Source organism: Lycium ferocissimum, chromosome 7 (assembly GCF_029784015.1).
Source record: "Lycium ferocissimum isolate CSIRO_LF1 chromosome 7, AGI_CSIRO_Lferr_CH_V1, whole genome shotgun sequence".
Taxonomy (NCBI): domain Eukaryota; kingdom Viridiplantae; phylum Streptophyta; class Magnoliopsida; order Solanales; family Solanaceae; genus Lycium; species Lycium ferocissimum.
Window position 1 is genome coordinate 60,816,780 of NC_081348.1, and position 18,035 is coordinate 60,834,814.

The following is an 18,035-nucleotide window of genomic DNA, read 5'->3' on the forward strand; positions in this document are numbered from 1 at the left end:
TATTGCTACATTAGTGGATAAATCATAGATATGAAAGAGAATTACAATGTGGCAGTACAACATGAGTTTAGGGAAGGAAATACCTTGGCTGATTTTTTTAACTAACCTAGCTTTTGATTTTGCAGGTACCTTAACATTCACAAGCTTTTCTGAACTGCCTAGTGCAGGAAGGAAAATTTTCAATTTAGACAAACAACAAACACCTAATCTTATGATCAGACCAAGAAAAACAAATTGATCAAGGAAGTACATGAGTGGGTCTGTAACTCAATATTAATAAGACGTCAATAGTGGTATTAGCTTCGGCTCATTCCATTGAGGTTTTATCAATAAGAGAGAAGCAAGATTCACAGTACTGTCAAAGATTTTGTCTCAATTTGGCATCATACAACTCATCAACACAAAACACTTCTTCTAGAAGATAGATCTATAAGGAAAAACCCAGATTTCATACTTGAAGGAATATTTCGTTGGGTTTCAAAGCAAGATTAGCTTACCTTTCTTCGCTTATCCTCGATTCTTGCGGAATAGCTGATACTAGCAGATCTTCGATTTGTTGAACATGATTGAGGAGCTGCGTCTTCGATTCCTAGCTCCGATCTCAACGGCGAGAGAATGTGGGTTTGGAGTTGTTGGCGTAGAAGAAGATTAGGAAAGTGACTTTTCATTTCTTTTGGTGTACTTTACGTTTTCTGTTATTCTTTTAGGTTTGTAAGTACTTATTATTTATTTCAATAAAATAACACCCAGCATTAAGTTTTTTTTTTTTCAAACTAAACAACCACATATTTGAGGGGAAAAAGTTAAAGATCGCCCGAACATAGGGACAATTGTGCCAATGCCTTGAATCCCAACCCATCAAATTGAAAATTGAAGAGAAAGGACCATAGGCCCAACCCACCAAATAGAAAAGGAAGGTCATAGCCCAGAAGAACATAATTCAAAGTGGGAGGACTAATGCTTACAAGAAACTAAGGCAAGTGAATAAGAGCTTCTTAAGAACTGGCAACTGCGTTTGTGTGCCAAAGGGAAGACATAAACCAGCATCAGCATGAGTAGAAAAGAAGAAGAAGAAGATGATATAGTGTGCTTGGATGAATCTTTCTTCGTCAATGACGAGTATAGGCCCCATCTTTCTCTGTCATTTTCTTTAATTAATCTATTTTTTATGTACATGTACATACAAGTTCTTGTTTTGTGTATACTAAAATGAGTTTATTCACTTTTTGCAGCTACCAAATTACTGATTTTACATTTGGGACTCATGTTCTTCAGCTTTACTGCCTCCAATCTGCTTCAAGTCGGTCTTTTAATATTTTTATTTTTTATTTCACTTTGTATAGTTTCTGAAAACAATAATTGGTGTTGTACAAAGGTGGGGCTCTTGGGATCACAATCTTATACAATCGTTTGGTAGCTGGTTAGAGTCAACGGCGGAGCCAAGAATTTTACTAAGGGGGTTAAAAAATATAAAAAAGTAAATACACGAATAAGCCAAGGGTTCAACAAATACTATATATACATAAAAAATAATTTTAACCTTGTATGAACCCCCTCGGCCCAACCTAGCTCCGCCTCTGGTTAGAGTTATGCAAATATCAGTAATACAGGCACAGGTTGAATAGCAAGTAGTTTTTTTTTTCTTTCTTTATGAGAACAAAGAGGGTGCTTTAATGCTATTTACTGAGATATGTGATTAAAATTATATAATAGATTAAATTAAGGGAATAAGTCATGTATCTTGTATGGTTTTTGTAGAAAATGAAGAAATACCCGAAAGAGTTTACTTTTCATATACTTTTGTTATCATCTTTGTTTATTTTGTTTCTGATATAGTTTTTCCTTTGCTTTTGACATTATTGAAGATGTTTCAAGAAAAGTAGTTTGAGACCTTGCAATGCGGGGGAGATTGACGATGATGTCACACATCGTATGTGGATGAAATGGAGCTTCACCATAGGTATTTGCCACCAAACTTAAGGGCAAGTTCTACAAAGTATATACTATCCGTATGGGGGCGGAGTGTTGGCGAAAGATCTCTCACGTTCAAAAGATGTTGCCGAGATGAGAATGTTGAGATGGATGTGTGCCACCCGAGTCTTAGGATATATTCGGGATAAGGTGGGGGTGGCCTTGGAAGACAAGATGCGAGAAGCGAGATTGAGATGGTTTGGGCATGTGAAGAGACTGGGAGAGGGTTGGCCGGGATGGTTTCTTTCATTTTGGGAGAGGTAATTCATGGTCTTGGCGCAACTTGCATGGCCCAAATTAAGGTAGAAGGCTAGTAGATAGTCTGCTTCTTATTAGTAGTTGCATTATTGCAATTTTTTAATGTTATTATACCTATGCTTTGATTGTCATCTCCGTGTTCTCTGCTCCGATTTCTCGCTATTATCTCGTTATTTCTGTGTGATTATCTGTGTTATCTTTGTGCATTATTTCTTCCATATCGCTTTGAATCTCTTTTTTCCGAATCTCTCTTTATCTTACTTTATGCTTTTATTGGCAGGGTCTTTCGGAAATGGCCTACCCTTGGTAGGAGTGGCCTGGTGGACTGTGGGATTTCACCATTGTTGTTGTTGTTGTTGTTGTTGTTTGACATTATTGAAACTTCAATCTTGAGACCTTGGCTTTCACCTTTGTAGAAGTTTCACCATAGGTATTTGTGAAAGAAATATATAGGAAGCTTTGTATGTAGAGGTTGCTTCCATCTACATATTTGAAGGTTGTAGGTACTAGAGAGACTGGGAGAGGATTCTTTCATTTTATTTCATGGTCTTGGGAACTTGCTGGCTTGGCGGACGTTTCTGCTTCTTAGAGTTGGCAATAATGTCCTTAAGCTTGAAAGCATGTAACTGATGCTTGAGTTTGCTGAGCTCTCTCTACTTCTTTATAGGCAGTGATGGCTCTGAGTGTGGCCTGGTGGACTTATTACATTATTTAAGGATCTAGTCACCTTTTCAATGACAAAGACTGGCGAGCAAGATTTCCGACAACGTTAGCTTTTCCAATCCTATGTTGCTCGGAATATTCAAAAATGCCGATGAGTGTGTGTCAGATCCTCCAAAAGTAGTGCATTTTTGGAGGATCCATCATGGGTCCGGCAACATTTAAAGAGAGTACAAGCAACATAGTTACACTCAAGGGAAGTCTAGTCAGAAGGCCTTTCTTTTAGCATCTCAATCCTACATGGATATGGTTGGAGCTTATGCTACATCTTAAGTGATGCTTGACTTTGCTGTACCTAAGCTTCACTTTCATTGGAAACATTGATCGTTGTCCTTGCAGAGCTCACATATTATCCTTTAAAAATTGCCTTTCTAAGGGGTATCCGTTCCTCACCTTTATTAAAGTTGAGGGCTTGTCTCAACCTATTTACCCCCCTTCTTCTATTTCTTTGCTACAATCAGTTTGAAATGACATCTCACAATGGTTGTTACTTGAGTTCTGATCACCGGAGTTCACTTAGATTAACTGTCCTTAGAAAGCCTATCAAAATTGAACCACTTGACTTCTGAAAAAAAAGAAAAAAGGGGAAGTAGAGCCATACTTGTACGCACATTCAAATGGAAAAGAGATTTCTTCAAAGAATATGATCTGCATCTAGTAACTTTTACCTTATCAAAAAAACAATATGATATACATCTAGTAAAACGGTCATCATTGACAAAATTGTTTGTTGGGCAACAAACAATCATCCTCGTTCATCTTTCTCTTTACATGGACTGCCGAGCATTCTCCAACAAATCAGGCCATATGAGATCTTGGAATGGAGAGACCTGGAGGCAAATGGTAATGTTTGCTAGGTTAGGAAGCTTGTGTGGCACAAGGGGAGAGGGGTTGGGGGTGGGGGGGAGTTATGGAGGATGCTGATTCCATTGTGACATACAACACTAACAGGTTGATATATTACACATGGTTAAAAAAATGTTTTTAAAAGTTTTCTGTCATAGATAGGGGTCGCATCCACATTGGAGTCCTTCACTTATCAAAAGCAGTACGGAAAAGGGCCAAATATACCCCTCGTTATACTTTGGGTCCAATTATACCCCTGTCGTTATACTTTGGGTTAAAAATATACCCTTCTACAGTTAAAGTTGACCAAGGTGGAGCCCAATCCCACATGACATTAATATTTTAATGAAGTAAATGCCATGTGGCATGCCACCTCACTAACAAATCCGATTTTACCCCTCCCCTCCCTATCTTCTCCCACCCCCACCTCCCCCTTAAACTTAAAGCCAGTGTATTAAAAGACCTTGCGATAATTAGGAGCACCATCAATATGAGGAGGCAATCGTCTATTCTGGCAACCAGGAAAATGATCACTTTTGAGAATCGTTTTCTTCCCCAAAACCGATCCATCTCTCCGTTTCATCACTTGCTTTGGCTCCTTCGGTATTGACATCGATCGCATAATCACCGTAACCCTATTAACCCATTCTCCAAATGCACAAGGCTAGATCACTGAATTGAACGAAAATTTTGCCTCGTTTGTAACTAAGAACAACTAGTAGTAGTAGTAAGTACTCTATATATAATAAACAGGCGTTACTTATTGGATGACAAAAATCACAAGGTACTGAAACAAGTAAAATGAAGTTTGAGTTATTTGTGGATTTAGTGAAGTGTAGACTGATGTAAAGAGATCTTGTGGAGGAGGAAGGATTGGTGGACCTACAAATAAACGTTTTGAATGTGAAGGAGTGAGTAGCAATTCCGACAAGTTTATCGGTCTTTCTTTTCAATACACCGGCTTTAAGTTTGAGTTTGTGAAAATGGTGGTGGGCATAAAGACGATGGTAGTTGAGGGGGAGGTGGTGGTGGAAGAAGATAGGGAGGGGAGGGGTAGAATTGGATTTGTTAGTGAGGTGGCATGCCACATGGCTTTTACTTCATTAACATATTAATGCCATGTGGGATTGGAGGGTATATTTGAACCCAAAGTATAACGGCAGGGGTATATTTGGACCCAAAGTATAACGAGGGGTATATTTGTCCCTTTTCTGATAGTACAGGGGTATATTTGACCCTTTTCCGAAAGCAGTATTATAAGGACTAGTACTACTACTTTCGTGTAGTACACCATGATAATAATGTTTATTAAAGAGGCTTTATTGCGAGCAATCAAAGGCTTATCAAATGAAAAAAACTTGAGAAGTAAGAGAATATGGATGGCAAGGTTGAGCTTGACACATATAAAGCTCCAGTTTTAGTTTGTGTGTGACATCAAGGATGAGCATCTTACCATTTATAGCTGGCTTGTTCTGAGTAGGTTGGAGAGCATCGAATACTATTTTTTTTTTTGAAACTGAGATACTGGTTCCTCATCATGTGGCTTAAGCTTAGCCTTAGGAGCATACTTCAATTTAGTTGCTTTTTCCAGGGAGGCTTAATGCTTTTGCCTTCTGTGAACTTGGGTGATCTGGAGAGTACCGACAGAGATGATTTTTAGTACATTTAGTTAACAAGAAGGGTTAATTAAGTTTGGGAATCATTGCAACTGTGAGAAAAAGCTGTTTATTTGTTGCCATATCCTTTGAACCAAAGTAGGTTGGATTTGTTTTATTTTAGTCGGTCGACGAGTAGTAGTTTCATAGATAGCTTTGCTTCTCTTGTGCTTATTTATCTGAAAGCTCATAGCCTGTTTCGCCAAGCTTCCAAGATCTGCTTATTTTTTAAAGTGATTTTGAAAAAGTACTTTTAGAGAGTTGCAGTTTGTGTTTGGCCAATCAATTTTGGGAAACACTTTCGCCAATATTAGAGTAGGAATTTGTGCTTGCCCAAGGTTTTGAAAAGTGCTTCTGGGGAAAGCTACTTTCTAGCTTCTGAAAGATAGTTTCTGCTAGGTGTGAGCGTTCAGTATTCCCAAAGTTCGGTTTCAGTATTCCCAAAGTTCGGTTTCAGTAATCCGGTAATCAGTAAGTGAAAGTAGATATCAAATACCAAACACAAAGTTCAGTCCGGTACGGTAAATCCTGGTACGGTAATTCGGGATTTACCTTAACTAGACAGAATGCTATATATTTGAACTCTTTTTTGTTTGCTTTTAAATAGTTGTATACCGCAAAAAGACACTAAATATCTTCTATAACCATTGGAAAACACTTTCCAAGTCATCCTCTCTGTCATTTACATTTTTGTTTTTATGTCAATCAAAGATAATCAAACAATTCAAAAACATGGATATAAAGAACAAAATATCAACTACAATTGATAGCTGACAATATGCATATCCTGAAATTAAAAAAAGCATATCAAGCTTTTTTGTCTTGGATCACTATCGGTACATGTATCAAAGCTCATGTTAGATAGGAGTAATAAATAACGTTCATATTAGCAGCACTATAATGCTTGCATTAGGTTATGTTGTCTACATCACACCCTTTGGGGTGCGGCCCTTCCCGGACCCTGCTAACACGGGATGCTTTGTGCACCGGGCTGACCTGTTTTTATTAGCAGCACTATCTACATAATTTTATTATCTCTTCAGTAGTTCAGTGCATTACAAAAGGAAAGGAACTATTTCTGCATATATCCACATAAGAGTTCTCCTATTCAGATTTATAAAGAAAGACCACAAATATTTATGAAATGCATACAGCATTTTCACAAATTTCCAAGATCCAACAACAAACAAGTTTAAAGTGGTCTGAAGCCACTAAAAATCTATAGCTAGTCACTCAATTCCAAAACATACCATATGTTATGATCTTACTTCATCAACATTTAATCTTAAACAGGAAATTATGTTAATATTACAACCAGGATAATATTAAGAGTTTGAAACAATTGGCGGTGTACACCTAGCTCCATAGCTGGGCTAGTCATTGGCGGGCGACCGACCTACCGGACCGGAGGCAGCCGAGAATGTTATGTAAAAAGGACCAAGGAGGATCCTATCCTAAAGGAGAAGGAGGAGGAGCAGGAACTCGCTTTAGGGGCGGAATCGAAGCGAAGAAATTCGTTCATGCCACGATGATCTATATGGAAGGGCAGTTTTGTTGATGCATTCCTCTTGAGAATGAAGAAGAAGAGAGCAGTCACCAACTGAAAAGTTCTCTTCATATTAAGTGCTGTCATCAACTAATCCCATCATTTCTCTTTAGAAGCAGTGTCCTTTTCAATGAACTTCAAGCTCTGAAATAGACCAAACACCATAGCCAACAAAAGGGAAATCATGAAAATCTTCCCAACTAATGCTTCAACCTGCAAAAGAGTGGATCTTTCAGTAAAATTACAATTCCTTCAACCAAGAGTAAATGATGTTTAAAACTTAGTAGAAAGCACATGAGGCAACTTGCGACCAGAAATCAAGAATGAGGGGATCTCTTGCTCTATCTGTCATATCTAAAGAGAATTGAAGATGTGTCATACAATTAAACTAAGTAAATTTTTTATTTTTATTTTGCACTAAATAGAAACAAGACACAAAATCATACCAGGTTCAAGTTGCATAAGATCATCAAATTTTTTTAAAACATTTACGGGAAGAGGCTCATTTCGATATCAATCTTGAAGACAAACAAGAGCTTGGACCAATTTCGGAGTCAATGAACTCCTAAATGTATCAAGAATACGGCCCCGATGCTAAATGCACGTTCTAATGCCACACGAAATTGGAATTGCAAACACATCACGAGCCATCACGGAAAGAACTTTACATCTAGGAACATTAACAAGATATCAAAATCATCACTATCAGGCTCTTGTTCCTCACTAAGATACTTTTCCAACTCTGACTTACCAACTAAACATGTAGTATCTTTGCTTTTCCCTCTTCATTTCATCATATTTCTCACGTTTGTTGATTTTGTGCTAATGTTAGAGCTAGAACGTATCAGATGTCATATCCGATGAATCCGGTGAATTAGAGACAGAAGATGTATGTCGAGATGCTTTAGGGAATTTTTAAGATACTCTTCAAACATGGAATTCATATAACTCACCACTTCATCTTTTATTCTCCTCGCCTTTGTCTCTCCACACATATCCTCAAGAAAGCCGACATACTCAAGCTTGTTATGGGGATCTAAAATAGAGGCAATAAAAAGCATTTTATTCATTTTTTCAGGAGCACCCAATACTTGATAAACTTTTCTTTCATCTTTTCTGTCATTTTTGCCAAACCAGGATCATTAACTTCCATACATTTTTTTCAATGATAGTGAAGTTCAACGATGTCTTCAAAGTGAACTTAGAAGTGACATAGAGTGAACTCGAAACCTTCACAGTTAGATCATAAAACCCTTGAAGAAATATTACCATGTTTCTCTCATTTTGCCAATCATTACTTTCAAGTACACTTGCAATGCTTTCGTATTCACAAACATTAGTAGCAAGCCCACAAAAATCATACCTATCAAATGCAGTCTCAAAATGTTATGCGGTATCCAACATCAAGTAGGTAGAATTCCACCTAGTAGGAACATCCAAACATAATAATTTTTGACATTCTATGTTTTTGAGTTCACAACATTCATTAAATTTTCTAAGCCTTGCGGGAGATAGTCTAACATACTTCACCATTTGCCTAACATGTTGGATAGATGCACCAACTTCTTTTATGCCATCTTACACAATAAGATTGAGAATGTGAGCCATACATCTCATGTGAAGATGGTTACCACATTTTATGTTAGATCCTCAATTAACAAATTGTTTGTGCAACTCTTTCACCATAACATCATTTGAAGAAGTTATCTACGGTTATAGTGAAGATCTTCTCCAAATTCCAATCAAGCAAACGCCTACTAATAAGACGGGCTATTTCATCATCCTTATGACTAGAGACGACGCGAAAGTTTTAAGATTCATTTATGCAAGACCCAATCTCTATCAATAAAGTGCGCCGTCAAACACATAATTTATTCTCTGTAAAGAAGTCTATGTGTATGTGGTTAGACAAACTCTAGGTGATGTTTCTTTGAAATACTTTAGCAAATTTTCCTATTTTCACCAAAAATTGCATAACAATCCCTAGACAATGATCTAGCACCAAAGGGTGTCGCTTAGTGGTCAATGAAGTGGGTTGAGAACCATGAAGTCTCAGGTTCAAATCTCAGCATAGACAAAACACTAGGTGATTTCTTTCCATTTGTCATAGCCTTGGTGGACAGAGTTACTTATTGCTGGGGAGGTGGCAGGTATCTCGTGGAATTGTTCAAGGTGCACGCAAGTTGGAACGAACACCACGATTATTAAATAAAAAAAAAATCCCTAGTCAATGTCCTAGGGGAGGGAACTCAGAATAAAGGTTGGGTTTTCCTAATAAGCACATCACGATCCCGTGACTAGGATTGATATGTCATTTTTGGTGAAGAGAGAAAACATTTGCTAAAATATTTCAATGAAACGTCACGTAGAGTTTGTCTAACTACAAACACATGGACTTCTTTGCAAAAAAAAATTATATATGTATTTGACGGCGCACTTTATTTTAAGAGATTGAGTCTTGCATAAATGAATTTTAAACTTTCGCGTTGTCTCTAGTAATAAGGGTGATGAAATGGCCCGTTCTATTAGTGGGTGTTTGCTTGATTGGAATTTGGAGAAGATCTTCACTATAACCGTAGATAATGCTTCTTCAAATGATGTCATGGTGAAAGAGTTACACAAACAATTGAGGATCTAACATGAAATGTGGTAACCATCCTCTCGTGAGATGTATGACTCACATTCTCAATCTTATTGTGCAAGATGACATGAAAAAAGTTGGTGCATCTATCAAACGTGTTAGGCAAATGGTGAAGTATGTTAAACTATCTCCCGCAAGGCTTAGAAAATTTAATGACATGAAAAAAGTTGGTGCATCTATCAAACGTGTTAGGCAAATGGTGAAGTATGTTAAACTATCTCCCGCAAGGCTTAGAAAATTTAATGAAAGTTGTGAACTCAAAAACATAGAATGTAAGAAGTCATTATGTTTGAATGTTCCCACTAGGTGGAATTACTTGATGTTGGATAACGCACAACATTTTGAGACTGCATTTGATAGGCATGATCTTGTGGATTGTCAACTTATCTTGCTACTAATGTTTGTGAAGATGGAAGTGTTGCAGGTGTACTATAAAGTAATGATAGGCAAAATATGAGAAACATGGTAATATTTCTTCATAGTTTTTATGATCCAACTGTGAAGGTTCCGGGTTCACTCTATGTCACTTCTAATGCTCACTTTGAAGACATAGTTGAGCTTCACGATCATTGAAAAGAATGTACGGAAGTTAATGATCCTGGTTTGCCAAAGTTGAAGGAAAATTTGGTGAAGTACCGGTGTGCTCCTGAAAAAATGAATAAGATGCTTTTTATTGCCTCTATTTTAGATTCTCATAACAATCTTAAGTATGTTTGGCTTTGCACTTGAGGATATGTATGGAGAGAAGGGGAGGAAAATAAAAGATGAAGTGGTGACTTATATGAAATCTATGTTTGAAGAGTATCTTACAAAATTCCCTAATGCATCTCGACATACATCTTCTCTCTCTAAATCTTCAGATGAGACATCGATACATCTAGCTCTAACATTAGCACAAAAGTGAGAAATAGGATGGAAATGAAGAGGAAAAAACAAGATACTACATGTTTGGGTGGTAAATCAGAGTTGGAAAAGTATTTCAGTGAGGAACAAAAGCCCGATAGTGATGATTTTGATATCTTGTTATGGTGAAAAGTTAATGCTCCTAGATGTAAAGTTCTTTCCGATATGGCTCGTGATTGGTTAGCAATTCCGATTTCTATTGTGGCATCGGAATGTGCATTTAGCACCATGGGCTGTATTCTTGATTCATTTTGGAGTGCAAACCCTTGTTTGCCTTCAAGATTGGTATCAAAGTAAGCCTCTTCCCCTAAACGTTGAAGAGGATTTTGATGATCTTATGCTACTTGAATCTGGTAGATTCTGTGTCCTGTTTCTATTTAGTGTCAAATAATTTTTTTTTTTTTTTTTTTTATTTTTTAAACTTAGTTTAGTTGTATGACACACCTTAAATTTTCTTTAGATACGATAGATAGCGCAAGAGATTCCCTCGTTCTTGATTTCTAGTCGCAAGTTGCCTCAGATGCTTTCTGCTATCGTTTAAACATCATTCACTCTTTGTTGAAGGAATGCATCAAAAATCTATTCTTGGATTTTCTAGATAGGATGGATCATTACTTGGATTTTCTGTATTTCTTGGGGGGTGATATGTAGTGTGACTGATGAAAGTTATGTAGTTATGCTTTCTTGCTTCTGTACCAGATTAATAAAACACTTCACTTATCAAAAAAAAAAAAAATTTAACCAGTACTTATGCTGAGTCTTTGTAACTTACTCAAGGAAATATCTTTCTTACTGAGGTCAGGTGAGGTGGATATTCTTAGAAGATTAAGAGTCACAGATATAAACCTGTCTGAATATATCAATGACGATTTGTAGTTGATGAATGCATGCAAATAGTTTGTTAGCTCTCTCTCATTCCATTATTTGTAGCATCTTCCCTAGCACTGCAAAACCAAATTTTACTGAAAGCTTTTCTCATTTTGATTTGTTTACTTTTATTCCTCAAATATTTTTTGATGTCCCCATGCTTGCATTAATATTACCTAATATAATTACTGGGGGCTGACTATTTGTGGAACAGCTGATTTTGATTTGACAGGACAGTTGGTGTGGCCTGGGGCAGTGCTCATGAATGATTATCTCACAAAGAATGCTAACATGCTCCAAGGATGTTCTGTCATTGAACTAGGCTCTGGTGTTGGTTAGTATCATTCTGAAAACCACGATGAATTTATATATTTATGTATTGTATTCTGTTTGGTCATCACTATTAAGATACTAAATAAAGTTTTTGTTGTATTAAACATATAAAGTTTCAGCACTTAGCACTGTGATTTATTGATTCCCTTGGACCTTCATTATTTATTTTTATCATAGATTACTCATTTAAAATTGAGGCTCATATTTCCTAACAAATGAATTGGAGAAAAGGTTCAGGAATCTGGGAAGTTGGAGGGTGCAGGCAAGATTAAAAAGACAAATGAAGTTACCAGATATATGACTAAGAGCACAAGACCTTTTAGTAAAATGGAAACTAACAATCAAAGCAAATGAAGCACCCATATATACTGTTTTACTGTATTGAATCCTATTATAGATTTATATCCCTGCATTGTAATATTGCATGTTAAATAACTATTTTTAATCAGTAAAGACTAACTATTTTATATAATAAAACCAGCCAAAAGATGATGCTGGGAGAGTTACAACAAAAGGGAACCATTACATTTTATATAGAGTGCTAATAAAGACAATCATGGCACTAGGATCAGAAGCATATACCTCTGCCATGTTATACCAAAAACGATGCAACAAAATACTATAGTGTTTCACACCAATAACTATGTTCTTTTTTGTCTTCAAACAACCTATCATTCCTTTCTTTCCAGGCACACCATCAAACCTCAGCCGGCATCGTGTACCAAATATTATTGAGGACCTTTGTATGCCTATTCTGTGCCAACCTTGCAAAAACTGGGGGGTGGTTTTGGGCGTACACCAGAAGAGTCCTGATTTGTTTAAGACAGTCCCAAATCTGAGAGGTAAATTTACAATGAAAAAAGAGATGGTTGTTGTCCTCAAGCTGCTCTTCACACAAAACATACCTGTTGCAAAGTCGTGTACACCTTCATTGACGGTTACTTTGCGTCAGACAAGTTTTTTTTCACACCAACCAAGCATTTCACCTTGAGATGGGACAGATTTACATGTTAGATAACTATTGTCCTAATTTTATGTGATAGGTGATGATTCCTTTCTTAACTGTTGCGAAGTTATTCAGCCGAGATGGAAGCTCGAGGAAATCATATAAAGATCCATGTCCAACTTAATGAGATACATGAGTAGAAGAAATGACATTGCTTAGAGCCTTAGATTGTATTAGAAGTATAACATGGCCACCTATTATTTCCTTTGAACTTTAAGATAGCAAAATGTTACAAGGAATGGAAATGCGCACATATAAGTTCATATCGGGTGCTTGTTTAAGATCATGAATTCATGATAAACATACTTGGTTGATGAAAAATATGCAACTTCAAATGATCATTCCATCCCGATGAGAGAGATAAAGAACATACACAGGAGACAAAATGTTTACATATAAGTAAATTCAACCACATTTTCGAAGTTATAGAATGGGTAACTGATCTGGCTCTACCATTAGCTTTTGGCTGTTTTTTCGGATGTGAAACATGTGATGGGCCTGTTCCTCTTCTTTACTCAAAGCCTGAAGCTTTACTTTGAACTAGTTTCTACCTCAAAGACTGTCTCGGGGCCTCATGGTCTTAAGGTGTTCATTGAATTCAACATTACAACAAGTATCTGCAAATGTTTTGATATTTTCACTCGATATTAGTACATAGATTCAAGATAAACCTATATATGTGGAAAAGACGACTAGGAGGGAGAACTTCTTCAATAAATCAAGGACAAAATTGAAGTGTGAAACTTAAAGGCCTCTTTTGACGGGAGACATGAATTAAGTTCCGAAATATTCACAATTGTACCTGCTAATAATGCTGTATAGTTCCTCTCTCAAGGCAACCATGTGTGTTCGCACTTTTTATTTTACTTTCCATATCATTTCTCCTTTATTTTATTTGAGACGAAATTAATTGATTGTATCGTATTTTCAGGTATAACTGGAGTACTTTGCAGTAGATTCTGTCGTGAAGTTGTGATGACAGATCATAATGATGAAGTTCTGAAGGCAAGCTTGAGCAATTGAATTTTGCTGGAGGAATGCGTAGCAAGTCCACCCTCTAATCTATTTATATCATTCCAGATTCTGAAGAAAAACATAAAGCTGCAGGAATCTTCTGATGACTCTATGTGTTGTACAGGTGTGTGAACAATTGAGGACTGTAATTGTCATTTTCGATAGGGTCATTTCTCATTAACTCATCTCCGATGCAGAATTAAAAGCCGAGAAGCTGGAATGGGGTGACTCAGATCAGCTGAATTGCATATTACAGGGGCATCCAGAAGGATTTGATTTAGTTCTTGGAGCTGACATTTATATCCAAGTTGATTTATGTCCTGCTGCCATAATTGTTTCTCCTTTTATACATGTCTGACTTAATTTGAAGCTAACATCATGCCAATTGCCAGCCTATCATGAACTAACCTATTCCTCTTTGAGGGTTGGAAATTGTCTTTTGGATTGGATACCATGTGTCTGGAAATGTTTTGCAGTAGTGAACTAGCTCCTTTTATTTCAGTAATAGTCGGAAAATTCCAATTCATCAAGCCTATAAGATATGAATACCATTCTCTCCTTGACGACTTTTAAAGTCAGATAAGTACTCTAGTTCTCTGTCCTTGTTTTGGCACCTGAACAAACTGTTGTTAGATCAACTGATTCACATTTGAAACATAGTGGCAACTAGATTGTCTTAAACTGACAAATGATTGAATTATAGACTTAAGTTTTTCTTACTTTACCCTCATTTTGATGACATCATAGCCGAGAAAGAATAGTGTATCCCTTGACAAGCTTTAAGTTTTCAGCAGGCAAATGTCCCTTTGCTTTTTGATACTGTTGAACAGCTACTTAGAGATCGTGACCAGAGCAAATGCAAATTTATTTTGGCCTATGTTTCACGAGCAAAAGTGTAAGTGGCCTTCACTGACTTTGTTATTGTCATTTTCATTATATTTTGGCTGCAAAATTTTGGAGGACTTTGTTGAATGTATAACTCCCCATGTAGAAATGATCTTCAAGAAATTATTGTGATCGTGACATGCTTCAAGTTTCACGTAAAGACTTTTCTTTGTCTCCAAATATACATACTAGTACATATCCCATCTTCTTATTCAACAAAATGTCAAACTAATTTCTGAAAAATTAATGAGTATTTTCTTTTTATTTGTAGTAATCTACTCTTAGCTTTTAATGATCAGGTATCTATTAGAAAATGTTGATTGGTATGGATTTATTAGAAAATGTTGATCGCCAAATCTTGTACAGGTTTGTTAACCAAGTGTTGGAAGAGGAACTAGTACTACTAAGCAAATCATCCCTACTTAATTAGATTCTCTCATTCTCAATAACAGAGCATAATAAGTAGCCAGCAAACCTGATCTTCTATTTCATTGATACTTACCGAAATAACTTGTAACTGTAGACCAATCTTCAACTACTCTAGGTTATGAGGCCTGGTCATTTTGATATGTTTCCTGCTATTTCAACTAATGCTATGCAGTGGTGCATGTGTATCGTCTAGGTGTCAACACTTGACTGCGGAAGTGGTGATCTGTGGAGAACATGGAGAAAAAAAACTGTTGACCTGTTTTTTGCAACTGTAGTCATTTTCATTTCATTCTTGATGCATTTTTGTCCTGTGTGCCTAAACTTTCATTCCCTATCCAGCATGGATGCTATGGTCATCGATGAAGCAATTCGGCATGGTCTGCGGGTAAATGAAGTTTCTGGGACTCGGCGTATCATCAGGAATCTCGAAGGAGTTATATTTGAGATTACGACTAATCACTAGAGTTGGCAATTAAGAATGGAGTTTCTTCAGCACCATTTGAATGGAAAACTATACAGTTTTAAGGAGTTCAGAGAAACTATTACTCGGTAAACAACACAAAAAGCTTCAAGTACCATCAAACCTTGGGGTTCTGTGTAATTTTTGACATTCCAGGCAACAAAAAAGATGTATTAAGTCCTCAAAAGAATCTTGTAATGTGTATCATTTTTTCGATAGCTGTTCTTTTGATTAAGTTTCGAAATATGTTTTCGATTAACAGTCACTTTTGGTATTTTAAGCTTTTTTGAGTAAGTCACTTTTGGTATTTTAAGCTTAATTTTTCGAGTAAGAGTCACTTTTGGTATTTAAACTTTTTGTTTGGGATGGCCCTACACTATGACTAGGTAATGATGTCTGTGTCCCCAAAAGAGTCTGGTTTTGAACTTATGTCATTCTCTAATATTTTTAAAGACTGAACTTTATTCCATTTTATGTACGGACAGAGATGTTTTTGCCCTTGTATTCCTAGTGTTGCCTGTCAATCAGGAGTTCAAGGCAATTCAGTAAGACTTGAGTTTTGCCTATAAGAGAGGAATTATAGATTATGTAATAAGTTAACACAGAGACATAGCGTAAAGTGTTGCCCGTGAAGCATTAGTTGTGGTTTTGCTTCAACCTCTTCAGAGACTCCTTGCTTGTGCTTGATCTTACCTTTAAAAACTGAATTCTGGTTTCACCTTTTTCTTGTCTTGCAAGCCCCCTCTTTATATGCAAACCCAAAATCCTAAGCCAAGTAGGAAATCCCGGAAAACTCGGACACCCTATATACGTCCTGCAGCAGCGGAGGTTAGCTTGATCGATACAGCTGGACTGATTGGCACAGCCATGCAGGTAGGCCTGTGCACAAATCGGTTCAACCCGAATTTCCGAACCGATTCGAAACAATTCGGATAATTTAATTTGAATAATACAATTCGATTTCGATTTACAAATGCAATTGTAAAATATTACGGTTTAACGGTTCGGATACGGTTGGCTTCAATTATCAACCGAACCGATCCGAACAAACCGAATTTATATGCCACTAATGACTAATATGACTAATACTCTAATAGTCTAACTATATATGCGCTTAATACTTATAGTGAAGTAATATTTATTTAACTTCAGAAGTGGTGCAAATGAATGTGTGCATGCACACCTTGCACTAAATATTCATGGCCTTCTTGTTGGCCTCAAGCTAACTTCCCTTTTGGTCTTTCGTCTTTTCAGCGTTCTTCTCACAAGTCATCTTTGCCTTTTGGCCATTGCCTCCACCCATGGCTTGTTTTTTCTTTGATCTTAGCCTGTACAAATCAGAGGTTTTTTTTTGATTTTTTTGAGGATGCAAACTGAGTTATTATGCTTGTCTGCTTGAAAGTTGCAAGATGCTGGATTATGAATTTGGTATATGTAATGTGGTGTTGGCGGATTTGTATGCTTGCATAAGTTGTCAAGCTCTTGTTTTGCTATTTATATGCTATTATGCTTGCAAGTTTATGTTTTTTTTCTTAGTTAATGTCTTGGTTATAAGGCTGCAAATTTATGATCTCATTATTTTTTTGTTATGTTTACTCTATAAATGAAAATAGTTACTTGTTTAAATTTCGAACAAACCGAACAAATCAATTTATGTAACCGAACCGAAATAATAAAAAACGAATCGAATTGGACCTAGAATGGATCGAGTTTGGTTGAGAATTTTAGAAAATCGAAATTCAAAATTTCAACTCGATGATGGCCAAAACCGAACCGAACCGATTCGTGCACAGGCCTACATGCAGGTGCATAAGCACGCGCAGTTGCTAGCACAACCAATCTAGAGTTCCACAACTTTAGAGCTAAAGAACATCTTTGTTCAGGGTAGTCCAGATAACGAGCCATTTGAAGCGGGTGCAACTAGATATCAAGGTATCATGGCTAACTCGAGATCTATATTAATCCAGATTACTTCTTGAATTTTAGTCTCAAAATCTTAAATCTGATAGGTTTATTGCACGATTCACATCGAGAGTTCTTTAAATAATATATGCAAAAATATTTTATATCGAGTGAGGTATCTAAGATATGCTTCAAAAGCTTACCATTTCTTTTGCTAAAAATTACTTATCTTTGATGAAATCATCTTATTACTTACAAATAGATATCTTGCATGTGTGAGTTCAACAAATTTTACTTCACTATAAACAAGCACCACATATTATCTCAAAGACAACTCAACCACAGGGAATGAATATTAATTGGCAACTTTGTCTTGCAGATGGAACAGCAAACTTTGCGCCTCGCTGTATAAAAATTCGAAAAAAATCACGCTTCGAATAGATAGATAGATGTCCTTTGAATGGTTTGAATGTGGGAAAACCCAATTTGACTTAATCATTGCCTTTTTAAGTTTAGAAAATCAACAAGCCGAAAGAAAGCATATTAGTGAGATTTTTGGATTAAGAAATTAAGACATTGATAGCTCTCTTTGATAATTG

The 18,035-nt window shown here is 36.5% G+C and overlaps 1 protein-coding gene across 2 annotated transcripts; it reads left to right on the forward strand.

The window, feature by feature from the left end:
• Window positions 1-906: 906 nt before the first annotated feature.
• LOC132065805 (uncharacterized) lies at window positions 907-16,003 on the forward strand. Of its 2 annotated transcripts, none has more exons than XM_059459347.1 (8): window positions 907-1,119; window positions 1,233-1,300; window positions 11,622-11,741; window positions 13,678-13,751; window positions 13,827-13,884; window positions 13,958-14,067; window positions 14,552-14,655; window positions 15,414-16,003. In XM_059459347.1, exons 1-8 carry the CDS (start codon window positions 1,052-1,054, stop codon window positions 15,535-15,537), a joined length of 726 nt encoding a protein of 241 aa, XP_059315330.1. In that variant the 5' UTR covers window positions 907-1,051; the 3' UTR covers window positions 15,538-16,003. The 2 variants fall into 2 exon arrangements, with proteins under 2 accessions (XP_059315330.1, XP_059315331.1); XM_059459348.1 differs by lacking the exon at window positions 15,414-16,003 and adding an exon at window positions 15,268-15,407.
• Window positions 16,004-18,035: the final 2,032 nt, after the last annotated feature.

What these genes read in the sequence shown, in the direction of transcription:
- LOC132065805 (XM_059459347.1), top strand. Translation starts at nt 1,052, where the DNA reads ATGAGTAGAAAAGAAGAAGAAGAAGATGATATAGTGTGCTTGGATGAA. An exon ending in TGAACTAGGCTCTGGTGTTG is followed by an intron (nt 11,742 to 13,677) that starts GTTAGTATCATT and finishes TCGTATTTTCAG; the next exon opens with GTATAACTGGAGTACTTTGC. An exon ending in ATAATGATGAAGTTCTGAAG is followed by an intron (nt 13,752 to 13,826) that starts GCAAGCTTGAGC and finishes ATATCATTCCAG; the next exon opens with ATTCTGAAGAAAAACATAAA.